The 20,169-nt window shown below is 42.3% G+C and overlaps 1 protein-coding gene across 1 annotated transcript in view; it reads right to left on the reverse strand.

The window, feature by feature from the left end:
* LOC8042940 (papilin-like) overlaps nucleotides 1-12,506 on the reverse strand; it is a 28,403-nt gene extending 15,897 nt beyond the window's left edge. Inside the window, exons 1-2 of the mRNA XM_002415892.3 lie at nucleotides 12,461-12,506; nucleotides 6,349-6,549 (exon numbers count right to left, since the gene is read on the reverse strand). Coding sequence (XP_002415937.3) covers nucleotides 6,349-6,549; nucleotides 12,461-12,506 — 247 coding nt within the window. The remainder of the gene's footprint in view (nucleotides 1-6,348; nucleotides 6,550-12,460) is intronic.
* Between the last annotated feature and the right edge of the window lie 7,663 nt (nucleotides 12,507-20,169).

Consider the following 20,169-nt stretch of genomic DNA (forward strand, 5'->3'; position numbering starts at 1 on the left):
CTTTTCTTGGCAATGCAGTGGAAGGTACGTCCCGCGTCCCCTCTCCCATTTTGAGTGTACGCAGGCTCTCCTCCTCTTTTCGGAAACGCGGGACGTACCTTCCACTGCATTGCCAAGAAAAGTTGTCGCGGAGTATAATCGCTGCACTCTGGGCAACTGACGGGATTGACGGCATGTTTACACCTAAACAGAATCGGCTGGTGCTCAGCCACTGAGTGTTGTGAAATGTCAGGCGTGGTGCTATGCGAATATTGTCTTTATATGGGTTTTGGCATAAATGTCGTCCTTTTCATTCACCATGCACCCTCCGTAGTTGGCTGCGATTGTCCCTCTGAAGTGATTTTCTTGAAAGTAGACGCTCTAAACTCTTTACAATGTGCCGTGAGAAAAAAAAAAAAAGAAACAAAAAACAGCATTGTAGGCTTTACCCATCTCTGGACAGGTTTTAGAGTTCGATGAACTGTTAGCGGACACTTTTGATCGTATATTCTAGCAAACTCCGTGAAACACATTTTATGCCGATGTGTGTAAAGCAATAATCGGTGTTTTATCGACGTCACATGCTTTTTTTATGCATACTCTTTGCCCGGGGCAGAAATATGTCGTCTCTATTGAGAGTTTCAGATGCGCTCTTTAAAACGGCGATACAACTTTAAAGAAAAAAAAAAGACGGCGAGTCATGGTGTGCTGGAAAACTTATATTACGAAGGTATCCGGAGTCAGCTCAGGCTAGAATGAAATCTAGCCTGGCCTATTAACGGAAGCGAATGTGGGCCCGAAATTAGTAGTTTCTATCGATCATAGTTTTGACCCCATTTTATTTTTATAATTGCCACGCGTCTATTTTTCTGAAATATAAAGAAAATATTAAATCACACACAAAAAAAAGATTCCTGGAAAATGTGTTTGCGTCATAGGACTCCAAGCATGTCGTTTCACATTTTCACGCAATGCTGAGCTTCACATGCCAGAGGTCGCTTTGAATGCGTAGCATTTATGAGGCGAGCATAATAATTTCCTGCCCGTGACATGGAGCCTCTACCGTGCGACTCCACATTGTGACGTCATTCCAAAGACACACTGAATGCGAACTTTTTTTTCTATATGTTAGCGATCAGTTCTTAAGCCTTGTTATTCATCAAGCTTCCTACAAAGATAGCAGACTAGTGCCTGAAAAGTGTCTCCGAGTGCTCTGTTTACCGCGTCCAAACAAGTGGTCTCTCGATCTCCGCCTGATGAAGTCGTAAAAGGTTCATGCCTTCGTTGGCCGCGCTCCTGGCAGTCTCACAACAGCAGTGGTGGTGGTAGTAGAAGCCTGTACTGCTGCAGGTCGCTCCCCAGTGTGGCAGCTCACGGAAACTTCGGCAGCCAGAAGTTGAGACGCCGCGACGACAGCGACACTCGCGGTCGCTCCTGCTTTTCACTAGCCTTTCTACGACCAACCGCCAGGATCGCGACATCCGACAGCATGACTTCCGGGATTTTTGTGACGTCATTTGTTGCCCCTTCGGGACCACTTTCGATGCGTGGGCGGAATGGGACGCTAAACACACCGTTTAAAGACGCGTTCCAGGCACCTTAATAGCAGTAAACTAATGGCTTTTCGCTTTCCCTACGGGAAACAAACAGCGGCATTTTTAGAGTCTACGAACACTTTAAAACTTGCCCATATAACCACAGTTCCTCCAGCACTCGGAGAGGACATCACTTCTATATAAGAGAGTACATACTTAGCAATCATGAAGACGGAACATATGTCTAAAAGGTTACAATTGAAAGCGAGCGTGTTGGTTAATAGATACAAAACTTGAAAGAATAAAACAGAAAGGACGAGGAGGGGAACAGGACATCTTTCATGTCCTGTTCCCATCTCATCTTTCATGCCCTGTTCCCGTCCTCGTCCTCTCTGTTTTATTATTTCAAGTTTTGTATGTCTAGACGTTTACATAAATTCTTCGATGCGAAACTGAGCCTTGCGTTTAATATACTCAGTCCCATATCGCAGGTTTAATTTTGAGATCTAAACATACATTCTCGACCTCGTCCGGTGCTGAGCACCAACCGTAGATTGCACTGATTAGCACTCAAAACGCTCAAGGCGCGTTAGACACATCGGATTTGTTTGCCTTTTTGTGCTCATTTTATGTGATCCCTAAATATTTGCTGAAACCTTCAAGGGAAACTGACCCCTCCTCGCCCAACCCCCCAATACTATTTTTTTGCCATGTGATTTAATATAACACTACCCACGAAATATTCTGCAGCAGAGTTACGTACATTTTTAATAAAGGCAAGACACCTCAACTGAAACCGAAACACGAGCACGGAAGACCATGACCGGGCGTCATGTGGCCACACCCAACGTGTTTTCAAATCAAATAAAGAGGCTCCAGGTACACCTAAGCACTTCTTATGAGTTGTGAATGCCAAAGCACGCACGCCGCTCTTCGCTCCCTTCTTTAATCTGCGGCGAACAACGCGCTGACCTTGGGCGTGGAACGGCGAAGCCGCTGCCTCCCGGACACGCAGCGCCATCAGGTGAGCGATCGTTCAAACTGTCGTGTGCCTTGCGGCGCAAGGAAGGAACAGACACTAACGTAGTTCCCAGCAGAACGAACTTTTTGGTTTATTCCGTGCGCCGTAAATATTGCCACGCGCCGTACAACCGATAAGAGGCAAGCGAACGCGGTGATCAGTGATAACACAACAGTGTGATTACACACCACAAAAACTGACACGCAGCGGCCAATGGGAGACTCGTCCACGCGCGCCAGCCAATGGGACCAAAGTGTAAAAAGATCCGTTGGCTAGCTTTGCGCGTGGTTTCATTAAGGTGCCGTTTTGCATGGTTTCAAAGCTGATGACGTCGGCTCGCTCCATGAGACAGTTAATACTTTTGCATTAATAAACGAGGGAATGCACATACCCTGCGATTTTTGTCCGTGCCATTACCTACCGGAGAGTCAGCGTTCAGGCATCGACGAGTGCTGTAATTATTCCTTTTCTAGTGATTCTCAGAGTTCGTACTCAGAATTTACTTTCACCGTCAGTCACCGAGAATCTATTAGCACCTCACGTACATGTCGCATTTCCAGCGGAATGTAAGCAATAGGGCATAGCAGGCTCTGAGATTGGTTCCAAACGATTTACACCCTCGCTTCTTCTTTGTTAGCTCCTTCAGTTTGCTTTGACGAAAGTATGTACTGGTGGGCATTTGTTTCTGTGGGATTTTCAAATAGGGGACGAGAGAACGCATGCACAGCGTTGGTCAGTGCCCAAGCGCTCGTTCTCGTACCTTCCATTACAGCCGCGCTTTCGCGCAGCTCCCGGCCACCCAGTGGCGCTTAAAGCCAACCTTGTGCCAGTTCCCCTTCGGAAACATAGGTATTATCATGCCTCAGCGGACAGGTCGTAAGACGGGGAGCGTGTATTCCGTCCGGCGGTGCTGCACGTACCGGTCCGGTAGATTAAGGTCGTGATGTAGGCGAGTTGGTTCATTGTAATCGGCAGTAAACAGCGTGAAAAACTACACACGCAAAACGCAAAACTACACTCAAGAGAAGTCTACTAAAACTCCCTATTGCTGCAGCCCTTCTGACAGGCCGGTGGCGCTCAGGACGTTTAGCAGCAGCCGCTGAAGTACACGACGTCGGTGTGTAGCTCCAGTCGGGTAAAATATGTCATCTACTTTCGGTGTCATAATGCCAAATGTGGTTAGTTTTGGAGGAATCCGTGTCGCTCTATTTTACAAATCTCGCAACGCAGAAAAACGGTTTCAATAGTTTCCCCTTCGTCACATGTGGTACAAACAGGGATGTCCATGAAGCCTATTTTATGAAGAAAATATTTGGTAAACGCGCTATTCGTTTGTAGTCGCATTAGGAGGGTGCTATTAGCGCGGGAAAATCCTTTGGTAACGCACGGCCGATATGTCGTTTGGCTTGATGAAGCGAGATTGCCGATTTGGGCTTTGACAAGAAAAAGAGAGTCCTTGAAGGTTGTTGGGCTTTTAATGTTGGGGGTTCGGTTGTGTTCTTCCCCAGCCAGCTTGTCAGCTTCAGTGTTTCCAGATATTTCAAAGTGTGAGGCTACCCATTGGAACAGTACGGTGAAGCTTCTGTTTAAGAGAACCTTTAGGAATTTGATGATTGTGGCAACTTGCTCGTCGCGGGATCCAGGTGTCGCAAGCCCATGGAGTGCTGTACGAGGGTTTGTTATAAGAACAGCCTGTAGTTTATACAACGCAACATTCCTTGTGACGGCTGTAGATAGAGCCTTTCTGGTGGCTTCCATTCTAGCTGTTGTCCATTAAACTAGTTTCTCATATCTGCCAAAGTAGATTTTTGGGCCCACTCTGAAGCGTGTTTCACATACAGCGATTTTTGGCCCTAGAGCGGCGCGATTTCTGCCGTCGCGGCGCTCGTGCCGCTCAATCGCTGGTGCTGGCCAGAGCGCCGCGACGGCAGAAACCGCGCCGCTCTAGGGCCAAAACCGCTGCATGTGAAACACGCTTTAAGTAGCACAAAACCGCCTGCCCATGTAAACTATACCCTGGCGCCAGCACACCTTCTTGTACCAGGAGAATTTACCAGCTATTCTCAGAAAGAAAGACACCGCAGCCATTGTACTTCGAAAAGTTGCTGAAGAGGCTATCGCACTACAGTACCCGGAAGAACTTAGAATATACACCGATCGCGAAGAACTCATTTTATATACCGATGGCTTTGTACACCGATTTCGACAAAGCGCAAAAGCTGATTCTATTGACAAAGGCTGGTAAGCACAAAATGTGTGATAGGCTTTCAAAAGAAGAGGAGAAGGACGTTGCGTGCGACCGTTTCAACGCGCACCCCGCCAAAAGCTTCGCTTTTGCGTGGTCCGTACTACTGAACCTGAAGAGCTCGTGGCAGAAGTACTAATAGCGGAGAAACATATCTCAGGCTCCCAGCAGAAGAACGAATGTCGGTTGCAGGTGAGCCAAAAAAAGATTTGCGAAAAAGATTATCGGGAAGCAGCACAGCAGACAGCTATCGGGGTTGGAGGAAAAATGGACAAGAACAGCCACTACACTAAGATACTCTTCAGGAAGCAGCAACAGCTACGAAAGGGGACGATGCCGAACCGCTAATTGAAATGCAAATCAAAAAGCGGAGGCGTTATCGCTTTATTTTTTGGAAGCTTTTTAAGCAGAATGATGACGTTGGGACCTGAAGTAAAACAGCTTTATCCTGGTAACAGGTTATTCGGTAAACATCAGAAATAGTGAACACATTCGAAGTGCCCAACCTGAGTTTCAACCAGGATTACAGTGGAGGAGAGTACTGAAACTCGGCTCCAAAAAAAAAGAGTTTTACGTCGTAAAATATTGGGATTGGGCGCAATTTCAAGATGCGTCATGGCAAGTAGCAATGTTTGTAGAATTAAGAATTAAACTGGGAGCTTGGAAGGTTTTATGTACAATAAAACTACAATGTAAACAGATTTCTTTTGGTGCTGAAATGGCTTTAGCTGTTCATAAAACGAAGTCAGCAAAGCACCGGGCTCACAATCTAAAGTTGGCGAGTTCAAATCCTACCCGTGGACCGGCGTCCTTCTGTGTGGTTCCCTAAGGACGGAATGGTTTTCGTTGTAGTTATACTGACGGCTCTTACAGCCAAACGTTACAAAACTCCGTGTAAATCGGCTGGTAAAACATGTTTAGTGTTAACAACAGTTCAAGGCAAATAATTTGGGAGAATACTCTTTAGCAGTTTCATTTTGAGTTTAGTCATGACAGTAGTATTTTGACTCCCTACCTTCGTTCCGTAATTTTTAAGCTGAATGCGGAGTCTATGACTACAAAACTCAAATGTCCGTTGTCAAGGTTTCGCCTTCACTTTCCTTCTTTATCCCTGTCATTTCCTCTCCCTTGTGGAGTCCACCCTGAACATTTCATCGTCCTCTTGTATTATCTCATTGAACCTTCCCTGCTTTTGCTTAGTGTATACAGGTTGCTTTTGTTAGTAATGACTCGAGTTCCCTACACATATATACTAGTACTTTCTCATTATACATTGGCGGCAGACTACGTAATACTGTTACTGTAGTATATTAACGGGTTTAATTGTGCTTTCTGATTGATAAACCTCTGCTCTGCGTTGATTACCCATTACAGTGATTAAAAGTACGTAAATTTTCAGTGTCCTAAAACACGCAATCGATATTAAGCACTCAAGTGCTGTGCAAAAGCGCAGGTAAGAGAACTATACTTCAACACAAAAAATAAGGGTAAGAACAAAAAGTGGTAGAGCGTCGAGAAGAAATCAACAGTGGGAAGTAAACTTCTCTGAGAAAATTAATGCAACTTACGTCTGCATTTGACATTGCATTGAGTCTCGTTATCGAATCGGTTTAATCCAGGCCTCGAATTGGTATGCTTCGAGAACATCTTTGAGCATTTACCGACATTTGTATCGTAATACCACGCTTCGAAACCAGATCCGTCACCAGCCACTTCCGGAGGAAGAGCACAGACGTCCACTTTCTCATCGGCTAGGCCAGAGCAAGAACCTAGAAGAAAAATCAAACAAAAATATACAGCATTATTTTAATGCGAGTGTTAGAGTCAGAGTCAGTTTATACTTCATCATATGACATACACCCGTTTAAAGCGAATACTTTCATTGTCCGTTTTGTTCTGAAATATACAAAACCCAGGGTTAACTTGGTCTCCTTATTCTAGATTCGAGCAGGGCTGTGGCTGATTTGACCATACCAAATCGCTGGGATAGGACTTTTTTCCTCGTACCTCAAGGGTCCAGCGATAACGCGAGACTGACTAGAGGCACCACTCGAACTGCCGTTTTATATGCGCTTTATTTTCCCGGATGTAATAGCCGTAACACGTAATAAATTTCCCTAAAATCACTTGAATTTCCAAACGAAGCAAGGAATGCTAAAATAAAAGAGCTATCCTTTATTGACGAATACAAACTGTGTTTCGCCGCGTGGCAGCCGCGTGTATTTGATAGCAGAAGTGGAAATAATTGCACTTTTGTTGCCATTGCCCGCCATTGCTGGAAAAACGCTTTAAATATATTTCGGTCCCCTACGTTTTTATCTAAAACTCACATAATCACTTGATAATCGTTACTTTTCGAAACTCCGTGGGATTCTCATCTAAACCGCTTTTAGTAATTTGCGTTTTGACCAGGTTCACTGATTCTGGTCTCGGTTATAAAGAGACCATTCTATCCATCCCACATTTTATGTTTCGGTTACTCTCTGTGCTGAAGCCTTTATGCCAAAGCACCAACATGACAGTGTATTCACATCTTATTTCTTCTTAAGAACCACATAGACATATTCTGGCAGCTTAAACGTTAAACTGAGAATGCAGCTGAGAAAACTAAGTATTTTGCTGCTTCCGCCATACGACTGCCGTACGGGAGGCGGGTGTCACGTAGTAGGAGTCTAACATACAAATCTGCTTTTGTCCAGTTGTTACATAAATGCTACAGTTCTGAACAATGAGTTCTTTTTGCGTTATGCTTGCTTACTTTAAGGTTTTCTGAAGTACGCATTCAGGCTTAGGCAATGATATCCGTCATCCTGGTCAACTATCAATTGATAAGCACACTTATGAATCCTCAACCCAAAATCTCGTCTTTCAGTAGAGAAAGGTGGGGCTGCTTTCTATTACATACCTTAGTGCATAAGAGTGGCTTATAAAATGTTTGAAGTGCATTTGTTGCCTCTCGGACTGGCCTTACGTTAGGCAAGTGTCATTTGTATTCTCGCAAGCTGCATTCTGACATCAGTCAAAATGTTTGTTGATATTTTTTGTGCGTCTTTTCTTTACATTGCTGTGGTTTGGCGCGATTAGTTCGCGTTAAATCTTTTTGTCCCCCCTACTGCGAGACCCCTGAGTTATTTTAGGTATAAAATTTAAGAAAGATAATATTTTATAGTATAAACAAGTTTTTTTTTCTTTTTGCCTCTTTTTTAGTTTTTGCAATCTGCGCTTCCGGAGAGTGAACCAGCGGCGCGTGCCAAGGTGTCGCGTTCCGTTTTTTCTGTGTTTTGTCTGATGTGCTTTGCAAGAACAACGTCAGATTCCGACAGGTGTGCTGAACATAATCTTTGCGGGACGGATATTTCCTAAAGAGCACACATGCAGTTGTTGCTAAGGGCGGCGTAGTCAGGGGCAAGGTGTGCGTCTTTTATGTAGTTTTGAGTGGCACATATTGTAGGGTGGTTTCATTCGAAATCGAACACGCGGGCTAGAGTGGGTATTTTCATTGTACAAAAAAAACAAAAACACTTTCTTTCAGATTGTTTTTTTCCAGAACAAAAGGTAACTATACTCCGTTCAACCTTCAGACCGATCGCAGTGGACACCACGAACTATTCCAGCCGATCCAGCGCCGGCAGAAAATCGCGTGACCTCCGGTTGGGCAGAGCGACGCAGGGAGCTCAAGGTCACATGACACTCTCTCCGCGCTGGATTGGCTGGGATGGCTCGTAGCGTCCGCTGCGCTCAGATTGAAGGTGAAACGGAGTAGAGAGCAAGGTGGAATGCTAAGTTTAGGCTGTTTGATTTTTGTACCCAGTCCTGTAGGTTATTACAAATAGGTAAAACCAAAAACACTCACGGTAATTTTTATGTTAAGGAATGACGCATAACCTATTTTTTCTTCTAAACTTAATAGGTTTGGCATATTTTATGCTACGAATAAAAAAAAAACCCAAATATCGCACTTTCACGTTTAGTTGACGTAATTGGAGGATTGTGCCTGATGATTCAATATACATTTTACCTCATAAATATTATATGCCTGTATTCCTATACATATGCAATGGAGCGGTACCACTTTAGATTAATTTATTTTGACAAAATAGTTTATGTGAATTTTTAAACTTCATCAGAAAGTAAATTAAGTCATACTTTGAGCTCGTGTTATTTATAAGTGCTGTAGTTTTTCTATTTCTTATTTACTTCATTGTTACCAATAATTTTATAATAAAGAGCATCACCGGTTTCGGGGGTTTGTCTTACATGATGTTATATTTTTGTGCGCATAATTGAAATTCCCCCTTATTTGTGTTTTCGGTAGAGGTGGTAAAGCACACATACATGCACACGAATCAACTTAAGCGTAGTTGCGCAAGTCGGCTTTACTGTAAAGGGTTTCAGCCTTAAGATGCAAAGGGAAGTACAGTGGAATGTGTTTGTTAGGTAAAGGGGTGACGGAGGGAATGAGCTTTATTATGTATTTGTTTTTATCGAAGAAACGTCCGCCTTGGTGGTGTTTTCCTGAGTAGATGAGTTGATGTGTACCATATCTTTTTTAATCCACCATTAAATTGAAGACGGCTTTCCTGAGTTCTGGAGAGCCCCTGGGCCGGGGAGACTCCTCTGGCATCCTCGGTTTGTAGTTTCTTTCGAACTTGTTGTGGAGAGGGTGAAAAGGAGAGGCCGACATGTACGTGCTCCGATTATAGAAAAACGTGTTTTTCCCACCCTTCCTTAGGTCTTACTTCTAGCGGCAGCGCATAATGTTTATATCTATATTATGCATATTGAAATTAAGAGACTGAAGTTTAGGTGAGTATTGTTGTTTAATTATATGTCATGTATATATAAAAATTTTTTAACTATTCATCTTGTCTATATTCTTAGGTGTGTCCTGCTCTTTTCCTTCCAAAGAGTGTACTAACTCAATCCTAAGGGTTGTTTAAACCAGATGATATCTACACATGGTAGACCTGGTGTTGTCGCTAGCATTCCAGGTCCTTTAAGTGCTCCAGCTTTTTACACTCGAACTTATCTTTGCCCCGTTTTAAAAATGACTGACGTTCACAGATTTGGTTGAGTCTCCAACCAATGTCCGACATAAAAATAAGATATATCAGAATGACCGCTTTTTCTCTTATGAAACACCTCAACATGGATTTGCTGTGGTTACTTAGCTTTTTGAAGGGATCACGAAGATCAGTTCTTGCGTTGCAATTTTAGTTTTGAGCAAGTACAAAACCAAAGACAAACAATGGGGGAGCACACGTAGGCACATACAGTTTGCAGTGAGTTGATCTTCCTTTAATTAAGGCGGAGTGAATAAAACGTTGTACTCTCCGTTCTGGATTTAAGAAAGACTAGGCAGTTCTCCCAAATAGAGCTTAACATTTATATTCTGATGATTTTCTTATTGCTATCTTTCATTACTTTCGTTACATGCTTTATGTCTGGAGTACGAATAAACAATGAATATCGTCTTTGAGGAGTACTTAGTGGCCAAGTATAATATCGAAACGCTTGCCCGTGTCCACTCGCTTGTGATTGTCCCTTGTGTCGCGCAAAAAAAAAACCCTCTAGACTGCATTATAAACCAACTAGGCCAACAGCAAGTTTTAACTAACCTTCCACGTTGAGTTAAAATGTAACAATTCTCAAAGATCGCAGTGGGTCAGCAGTTGTGTACATTCTTAAGGCAGGTACTTTGAAGCTTCATAACTTAATCCGGAATTAGCTTAACGCTGAGAGAGTTGAGAATCTAAAGCTGTCGACGTGCTTAGCCAATGGCGTTGAAACAGCGGAGGGGTAGGGGAGACACTTTTTATATAATCGGCACGTCCACACCACTCTCTCTCTCCTCTCCTCTCTCCATCGCCACCTTAAACCACCCCTTCATGTCGCAAACACTTCCCGCCCTCTTCCCTTAAATTTTAAAGGGTAAAAAATCATGCAGTAAAATCAAAGTTTCAAACTACATCTTTGCCGATGCGGGTGCACGTATTTGTGTTTGAGCAATTCTACGGAAGATACTAGAAAAAGTAAACTTTAATTATGCCAACAGAAATTTAACAGTCATGGGAATAACAAAAAATAAATAAGAAAGGAATAGAAAATGCCTTTTGTAATAAAGCGAGTTCAAGTTATGTCCAAACTTAGTTTTTGACGAAATCTAAAAATTTATCGAAATTATTTTGCGAAAAAATTTTAATTGAAGTGGCTCCAGCCGATAGCGCGTTATAGGCATTCAGGCAATAGGCATTTAATGAGCAAAAATATAATTAATCCTAAGATACAAGGCTTCAAATATATCATCAATACTTCAAATATGCTATGTTTGTCATTTTTTATTTATGGGATAAACTCCACCCGAGCATGTTATGCTAGAAGCAAAAATAGGACAAGTATCGTACATTTCAAGACATAACTAGGGTGAGTGCATTTGTTCCTTAATGTCGGATTTCAGCTTCCTCCTCTTCACACTTTATTGGGGAAAAAATGTTGATATTGTCTTTGCTGAAATGGGGCTATACTTTACTATGTATTGAGGCAAATTATAATCCCCACCCCTACACCCACGTTCGATTTCAAATAAAACCACACAACATGACCTCTTCTATGTGGATAGATGGCGTTTTCTTAGGCATTACAAATTTGTTTAAAAAAGCTGAGAAAGCTAGACTAATTAGGTTTCAAGAGGTGAGTTAAACAACCACGGAAATATAATATAATTAGCTAATTGTCACAATGTCAATAAATAATGTCAATATGTTTTTGTTATATTTTAACGTGCGAAAATATACGTATACTTTCATTAAACACTTGCTGAGCGTCATCTGAAGCAACTGCGTTAGTACATAAAAAATGTGGACCCCGTAGGAACCGCGGTGGTGCGCTAAAGGTATACAAATTAGTTTCATAATCTTATCATCCGTGTTTTGCATTAAACTCCGTTGCGTTATTAGCTATTCTGGAACCAAGTTTATGTAAAAACTTGGAAACAGCATAGGTTGTTCTTGTTGTTCCATTAAAAAAAGGCATTTGAAAAGCGTTGCATTTAAATACCTTATACATGCATAAGGCACCGCATATTATGATAGTTTTAATGTATGGACAAGGTGCAATGTTACCTAAACTTAACGCAGCCGCAAGGTGTACAGTTTTATTGTACGTTTTCTCCTATTTTTTGGCCTACCGGTCAAACTACGTCGTAAAATGTTGACGCCATGATCAAAACCCCCCACAAGGCAATATATTACACCTGCTTCAATTAACAATTTTGCTTTGAATAGCCAACAAAATGTCAGTATTTAGTTAAGTGAGTGGTGGCGTTATGTTTGAGGAGAACTGTACACATTTGACGACATTGGGTCTAAGTTAACAATCTAAATCGCGTGAAACAATAAAATCACAAGAAATACAACAAACGCCTTTAAGGATGCTATGGTATGGCGCCTATTAAACGTTCACGAAACGTTTTATTCGAAAATGCATCGTCTAAGCGCAATACATTCTCAGCACGGACATACAAATAGTGCGTAAACATTTTTAAAGCAAATACACTAGAGCGGAAAACCATCACTGAGTTGCCTTGTAAAACATCTTCATACCTATATTTCTTGTTTTATCATACAAATAATCCATAATACAATTTTATCGCGATTCTATAAATATTCTGAAATTACTTACAAATTCCTGCTAAAGCGAGCATCCACACTGGTCCGAACAGCATCATAAGTTATTGGACAGGGCTAATAGAGGACTGACATATCTCAGTAATTTCATTGTCTTTTATATAATTTGTGCCTGGCGGAACTGGAAGGAAAACAATGGTTCGCATGACGTAAATGCTGAAGTCAAAATGCATGATCATTGTTGCACAGGGATACTAATAACAATCGCAATATTACGTCCTGTAAAATCACGAATTCTCTAACAAAGGTCACCATTAAGATTTGCAAGAACCTTTAACAAATCGCTAACAAACGTCGTCCAACGTGGCTTTTTGTATTGTGTGCAATTGTTTTTTTTCGTTTCCTAATGTGGCGATAAGCGAGCGTTCATATTGATATTGCGAATTTGTAGAATGTCCAAGTAGTAGGCAAGCGCTTGAAAATGTGGTATTTTTGAAGCACTAGAAATTGTGGCCTCACAACACTACCAAAAGGCAGTGTGTCAAGGTGAGCACGTATTTGACTGGTGAAATTTTATTCAATAACATACACGAATGTCAGGCAACGTGATCAGGTAATTTGTTTCGCATTTCTAGAAACATTATTATTTAAAGCAAAATCTATTTATCTATTCTCGTTACTTAGTTCAGCGTCTAAAAACCGCGAATAATGTGAAAATAGTGAATCAAAACGCTAGCATTGCCCCAACGAGCAAGCAAAAAACACTTCTTGTGCACAGTCTTCCGCAGCGGTCAAAGACCTAAGCCAAAGCAGTGGAGATTCAAATGGGCGCTTTGAAAGCGGCTTTTGTCTGCCGACATTCCTCGCAGTTTAAAGATGGATCTCGCAAGGAAATATTGTCCCTGCTGTAACTACGTAGCTGCAGCTCCACGTATCGTCTTTTTGCTAGATTCAGCAGTTACTCTTTATTGCTAACCTTTTCATCGCTACTGTAACCTGGGAACATGCGGCACCGGTAGTAAGGCCCTTCGGCAATAATCTGATATCTTTATCAATAACGCTGCAAAAATAAAACACCGAAGACGACGAGAGACAACCGCTCTTGAATTTCATGTTTCGGCAGAATTGACAGCAGTGTTTTATTAAAGAAGTACAAATCTGTTTCCCGAGCTCTGATGACACTGGGAAGCAAGCGAGAAAAACGGTGATATCACAAATTATACTTTATGCAATGTTTATACAGTATATCGTCGTTCCAAGACCAATTTTCTGATGTTTCATCGAAATAATTCACGTCACAGTAATATACATCAGAACAATCTAAAATAAAGGAAAAATCGTGCGTTAAAAAAAATTTTTTTACGAAAGAGTTTCTTTTTATTTCTTCAAACTTGCATTGCTCTATATCAAGTGTTTCTGCGAGGGATAAAAAAATTATACAAATACCTATGATTGGAATTAAAAATATTTTTTTCAGGTAAAAAAACTATACAAGGCGGACATCAGGAATTAAAACCCAGAAACACAAGCTAATTATCTAAATAGTTAACCAAACCAGTACCAAAGGGAAGTTCGAAGCTGCGGACAGAAGAACCCCATAAACGTTTCTAAAACTAAAAAAAGGGATCTTGTAAGCACTAAGCACTTCAGCGGGAGGAAATCACTAGCTTTTCTGCAGAAAACCGAAACGCGCTCGCTTTGACAACGTCACACCGCCTGTGCAAGCAAAATAATAGGAAGGAAAGAATTAAAATTCCACAACTCCCTGAACTTAAAAGCTGCGCATGAGTTCCGCAACTATCAAGGCTATAAAAAAGCAAAACCCGTTGAAAAACAGCTGTTCCTTTTCTTTCTCTTCGTGTCGTGGCAAAAGCAAAAGCCTACCGCGTGTCAAACTTGACGGAAAAATAACGCAAAGGGTTTTAACTGCACGCCGTAGAAGAGTGACGTTTCAACACGTCACCAGCGGAAGTTTCCTTTGCGCGTGATTTTCTCGGTTTCTTATGCGTTGTGTTTCGGCTTTCTGCAGCTGCCCTGTTGACGCGAAGGACATTTTCTTCGTTTTAAAAACAGATATGAAAGCGTTGTGCCGCAGCATCAAACGTTTTTATTGGTATTGGCTACCAAACTGGCGCTAGTTAAAAAAAGGAAATTAGTGAGTTTGTTAGTTATTTAGCTGATTAGTGCACTTTTGCAATCTTTGAGGTGTGTAGTGGGTGGCAGTTTGTTCCCGAAGTGCATTTTTTTTTAATCTAACACGGCACATTCTATGGATTTTGGAAAGTTTTCGATGAAACACTCGGTATATGATTTTCAGTTTTGAGCGAAGCCTCTAGCTAAAATATTGGTATCAATAAAGCTGACAATGTTGTGAATGGCTCAAAATTCACAGATTTAAACCGCTCCAATACAAGTTTTGATCCCTTGAACACCTTATGGTAGCGTCTCACATCACCAATTCTTTATGCCTATTTCTACCGTTACCATTTTGCTACCTATCTCTTCGTTGACTTCTTGAAATTCTTGAAATGCCTTGAAGTTTTTTTTTTTCCATTTAAACTTTGGTCAGTGTAGTTTTAACTCATATAGTAATCACTTGCCTCTTTGTCACCGATTTTCGCCGTCCAATTTTGAATCCATCCAACCAATTAAAGCACTGAGCATCGATATATATATATATATATATATATATATATATATATATATATCAAAACTAAAAAAATAACTCTTTTTTTGTTAAGATAAAAAGCTTTAAAACATCATAATCCCCCTTTGATAACTCGCCAAAATAAACATTAGAGGGTTCTCACATGCTGATGCAACTCTGGCAAGCAATTACTTCGACTTTAGTTCCTCGACTTTCACATCACCTTCAATACGGTAACATAGATTTAGGCAACATTTCTTTAAAAAACTCGCCTCGGATGTATTTGCAAAATATTAACTTTTTCATGTACATAATAAAACGATTTTTGTGCCTAGTTCCAGTATTTATTTTTTTAATATTACTTCAATGACTGCATGACATAATATTCTGTTGTGCGTCGTTTTCATATTCTTTCATCGTACAACCTATTAGCTAACATATTTCCTATGGAGTTCAGTCCTGGCGTTACTTCATTTCTTGTGTGATCATTTTACATGTTGTGCGTAGCGTCCTTCTTTTTCCTTTTGCTCGGTGTGCCTGTACCAAGATTTAAATGGTCGTTCCTGGCACCGAATAAAACTCATTATAGATTCTTTATAGTGTGACGTTCTGGAGAGTGTTTAATCTTATAAAAAAATCTGTGTTTTGTGCCAGCCCTCATGCTCCTCCTATTCCTTGAATACTTTCAAAAGACCATCATGTCAAGCGTCCAAAACTGCTAATTGCTGAGATTTTTTTTTTGTAATGATGGTGCTTAATGATTTGATGAAGTACTCGACTCCCTTCAAGATTAATTGTACAAGCCCTCACCATTCCGTATCTGCCTACCATATACTTTGATAATAGAGACCAGCTTCCACTACAAGACCGGAGTATTGTCGCTTTCTATAAGAATTATATATGGTGTTTTATCTTATTTTTTTGCAAGGACCGGTATGAACTCCTGTTATTAAGGGAGTATGCAGGAATGTTTGTTATATACTGATGTACATTCATAGGAATTTCGCATTTGTAGACGTGTTTAACATTTATAGGACAACATAATCAGTGATATCAAGACAAATACAGGCATAAAAGGGACAGCTGCAAAGTGTCAGGTGCAAACATGTTTAGAAATGCACCTATACAACTAAAATATAATTTTACCTTTATACTTAAAATAAGTAATTTCTCTTTATATCGTTTATTAACGCAGGGCCAGAATCCATACTATTTAGTGAAGCATAAACACTATCTTGGCACTGAGGATACGTGACAGTTAACGTAATGTATAAACTTTTATTCGCAACAGTTATGCATATTAGATTGGAGTGATATACCGATGTAGTACAAAATAATGTAGAAACACAATGATCAAACATTCGTGCAGTAATTTTCGACTAACAAAACGTCTTTTTTCTGCTTGGGCGGGAAGCCCTAGCGTCAACCATATTTGGCGTATTCATAACGTCAGTCTCATCTTTTACTGTCTGTAAACGAATTAATTTGCTTGTGCTGTAAAAATATGTTTCGCTCCATCCATGGCAGGTGTTTAGAAAACTAGCTTAGGCACTTTATTTCTCACAATAAATCTGCGTAATGCCAACCAACATTTATTAATGTGCACGGCAGTAGAATGGAGGGTATTGTGATGTCCTCTGGGACATGGCAGACAAAAAGAACAGAACCAGCACAGTCAACCTTCCGAACCAGACTGTCTTTTATCGACAAAGAAGAAAATGAAGCACAGATCATATGGTGGTGGTGATGATTTGTACATATGTTGCTAACACAACGCAGCTATCCAACTCGGAACAACACATTGCCTTCCCCTAAAAAAAACATTTTTTCAGTTACACCAAGCGAAACAAAGTATCAGTGTTTGATGCGTGCCCTTCATTGCTTCACATGTTATGTGACATAATCCCGTAACCAGCTTGGTGGTTTAGGTGATCGTGTTAAGGGCTGCCGCACGTTAGCGTCCGGTTGCGGCATTTGCTGGGAAGCTGGGAGAGGCGCGGAGGTAGACTCCTCCCGTCCAGGCGGTGTCCTCTGCTCTGCCACAGCAAGTTCAGGCAGCTGCTCGTCTTGCAACGATCGCTGGTGGGATGAAACTGACTGCGGTTCTATCGGTGCCCCTGAATTCAACGGAAACCATCCTGGCCAACCTGGTTGTTTTTCGTTACCCGCTTGAGGGACGAGAACTAATTTCAAAACGTTCCCCGTCCGTCCGTCTGTCTTCCAGCAGAAACGTGCCTGCTCCTTTTCTTTTTAGGATCTTCAACGGTGTCGTGTACCGAAGGTCTCCTTTCGCGCCTCCAGGCGGCTTGCGTACTCTGACGAAATCGCCTTGCTTAAACTTGGCAGCTTTTGCACCAAGTTTTTCGTCAGTGTAGGCCTTGCTTTTGCTCTGCCGGTCCTGGACTCTCTTCCGAAGAGATTTCATTTCGGCTTATGGTCGTTGAAAGAAGTCCTTGGATGGCAGTCCTATTATATCTAACCTTGTCCTTGGCTGCCGACCGTGCAGTAGAACGGCAGGAGAGATTTGGGTCGTGCCGTGTGGGGTACATCTGTAAACACCCAGATAGTCGGTAACCTCAGACTGCAGAGGGAGATTTTCGAGGATAGCAAGCTGGATGAAGTCCTTTAAGACACGATTGAACCTCTCAATCAATCCATTTGGTTGCGGATAGTATACTGAAGACAGGCAGTGCCGAATTCCCCTTTCTTGAAGAAAATCCTCGAACTCTTTGGATTTAAATTGCGTCCCATTATCTGTTACAATCTCCTCGGAGTTCCCTTCCCTACTGAACGCCGAGCGGAGAAACTCGATGACCGTTTGCGAGGTCACATAGCTTGTAAAGCAGAGCTCAGGCCATTTCGAGTGATAGTCTATCAGTGTTATAACAAAGTTTTTGTCTGGTGGTGCTCGAGCCAGTGGTTCGACAATATCCTAGGCCAACTTCTGCTATGGCCGAACCGGTAAAGCAACCGGCTGCAGTGGAGCGGGCACAGGCTTTGCAGACTGGTCTGCTTCCTGAAAAATGTGGCAGATTTTGACTTCTAACTCAACTTGACAGTCCATGCGAGGCCGCCAAAACCGGTCCCTGAACCTTTGCTTTGTCCTCATAATACCAGGGTGGGCTTCACGTGCATAGCGTACCATCAAGGGCGCGCCAGAGCTTCAGGAAAACCGTGGCCCCTGTACCCCCAAGAAAGCGAATAGGCACGTTGCCGATGAGAACCTCCGTAGATATTTCCCGTGCACGTCTGTAATCATCGCCGATATGCAGAACGGTGACGACGTTAGCTTCCGCCGACATCGAATCCTTGACGGCTTGAGCACTCGACATCTCGCTGGACTTGCACACTGCATCTAAGTGGCCAATCTTCTTGCATCGGCGCCAACGCTTGTTCTTCGCCGGGCATTTGTCGTAGTTTGCCTTGTGAGCTTGTGACCCGCAGCGGTAGCAACACCCTTTTGCCGAAGTAGATTTCTCAGTTTTCTTCGGTGCCACGCGCTGCACAGAAGCGTCACCATCAAACTCGTGAATCTCCCGTTGAATTTGTTCAATATGCCTGTTATATCGATCGCTCTCTGGTGTGTGAGGGTAGAGCCTTCGTAAAGCAGGCGTTCTCGAATTTGACGAGAAGCCTTCGAGGAGCTGTCTCGAATGACGTTGTCGACGCCGTCGCCGTAGTCACAGGAAGAAGCAAGTTCCCGCCGACTGGCTGCGTAGGCCTCGAACGCCTGATTAGGCGCCGGACGCCTTTGTCGGAACCGGTGGCGGTCTACGAGCACATTCGTAGTCGTGGCAAAATGAGCGTCCAGCACCGTCATTGCAGATTGGAACGCATCTTCAGACGGTGTCGTTCCCTCCAACTCGCCATCCTTCGTTGTTTTGTCGCTGCCCTCGCGAGGCTTCTCAATAGAAGGTGACTGACCGGTCCGTGCCCCGGCGATGCTGTAGAACACCCGCTGTCCCTCAACGCCCAGGGCACTGAGAAGAATTGCTTTCCAACGATTCCGCTGCAATTCGTCGCCGCCGGCAGCTTCCAGGAAATTCAGGAACACCCGTTTCCACTGCTCCCATGGAATTGCAGGCTGTCCCGGCGTAGGCAGCAGCGGGGGCGGCGATGCAGCAGAGAAGAACCCTATGGCTACAAGTAGTACAGCCGTAATGGGCTCAGCATCTCGTCGCCAAAAATATGGTGTCCTCAGGGACACGGCAGAGAAAAAGAACAGGACCGGCCCAGTCAACGTTCCAAACCCGACTGTCTTTTATCGACAAAGACGAAAATAAGGTACAGATCATATGAAGGTGATGATGATTTGTACATATGTTGCTAACACAACGCAACTATACAAATTAGAACACAACAGGTACGTTTTTGTAGGTTTTACATAATGTTTATAAAAAGCCGTGAAACCTAGATTCATGGAATGTGTGTGAGTTATACGGCCAGCGGGACACTATATCGCAGACCAATTGTCGCAATAAGTTGGATAATGCACAAAAATGTGTCAATTAACTTTTAATTATGAAAATTATACATAAACATTCCATTACAATCTTTCTGTGCATATTCTAAAATTACTAAATCAGTAAATTTTAGCGAGATGTACACACCATCACACCACCACGTACGAAGCGTGGTGGTGTGCTAAAGTTACCACACATACTACTCACTCTCAAGGATGGCGTTGTGAAAACACGTATTGTGTTGGTTTGAAGCGCAAGTTTTTGATCATGCGCGTCTATGTTTTGGCCTCTTAAGCCGTTCGTCGTGTGTGGAATTTCAGGTCAACACAAGTAATCAAGCGGATCCAGATGTATGTGTACATTTTATTCTGTATAATAGAAAAACTGGCAGCCCAATGTCGGCAAGTGTTATGTAGTATACATTTTGTGCTTCGACAATCATAAATCACACTCTCACTGGTATGTACTACCTCGGAAGAGCGTATTGCGCATGGTGCGACTTTTTTGTCCATAATATTTGACTCTTGCTTGTGGCTACACTATATATAGTGACATCAGAAGTCATCGGTTTGTCATACACAGTTTTATTGGCAACAACAAATTGGCTAGATATTTTTTTATGCTTGCTGGGATGTCCGTCCGATAATGGGACCC

This window comes from Ixodes scapularis, unplaced genomic scaffold (assembly GCF_016920785.2).
Source record: "Ixodes scapularis isolate PalLabHiFi unplaced genomic scaffold, ASM1692078v2 PGA_scaffold11__112_contigs__length_91849675, whole genome shotgun sequence".
NCBI classification, from domain to species: domain Eukaryota; kingdom Metazoa; phylum Arthropoda; class Arachnida; order Ixodida; family Ixodidae; genus Ixodes; species Ixodes scapularis.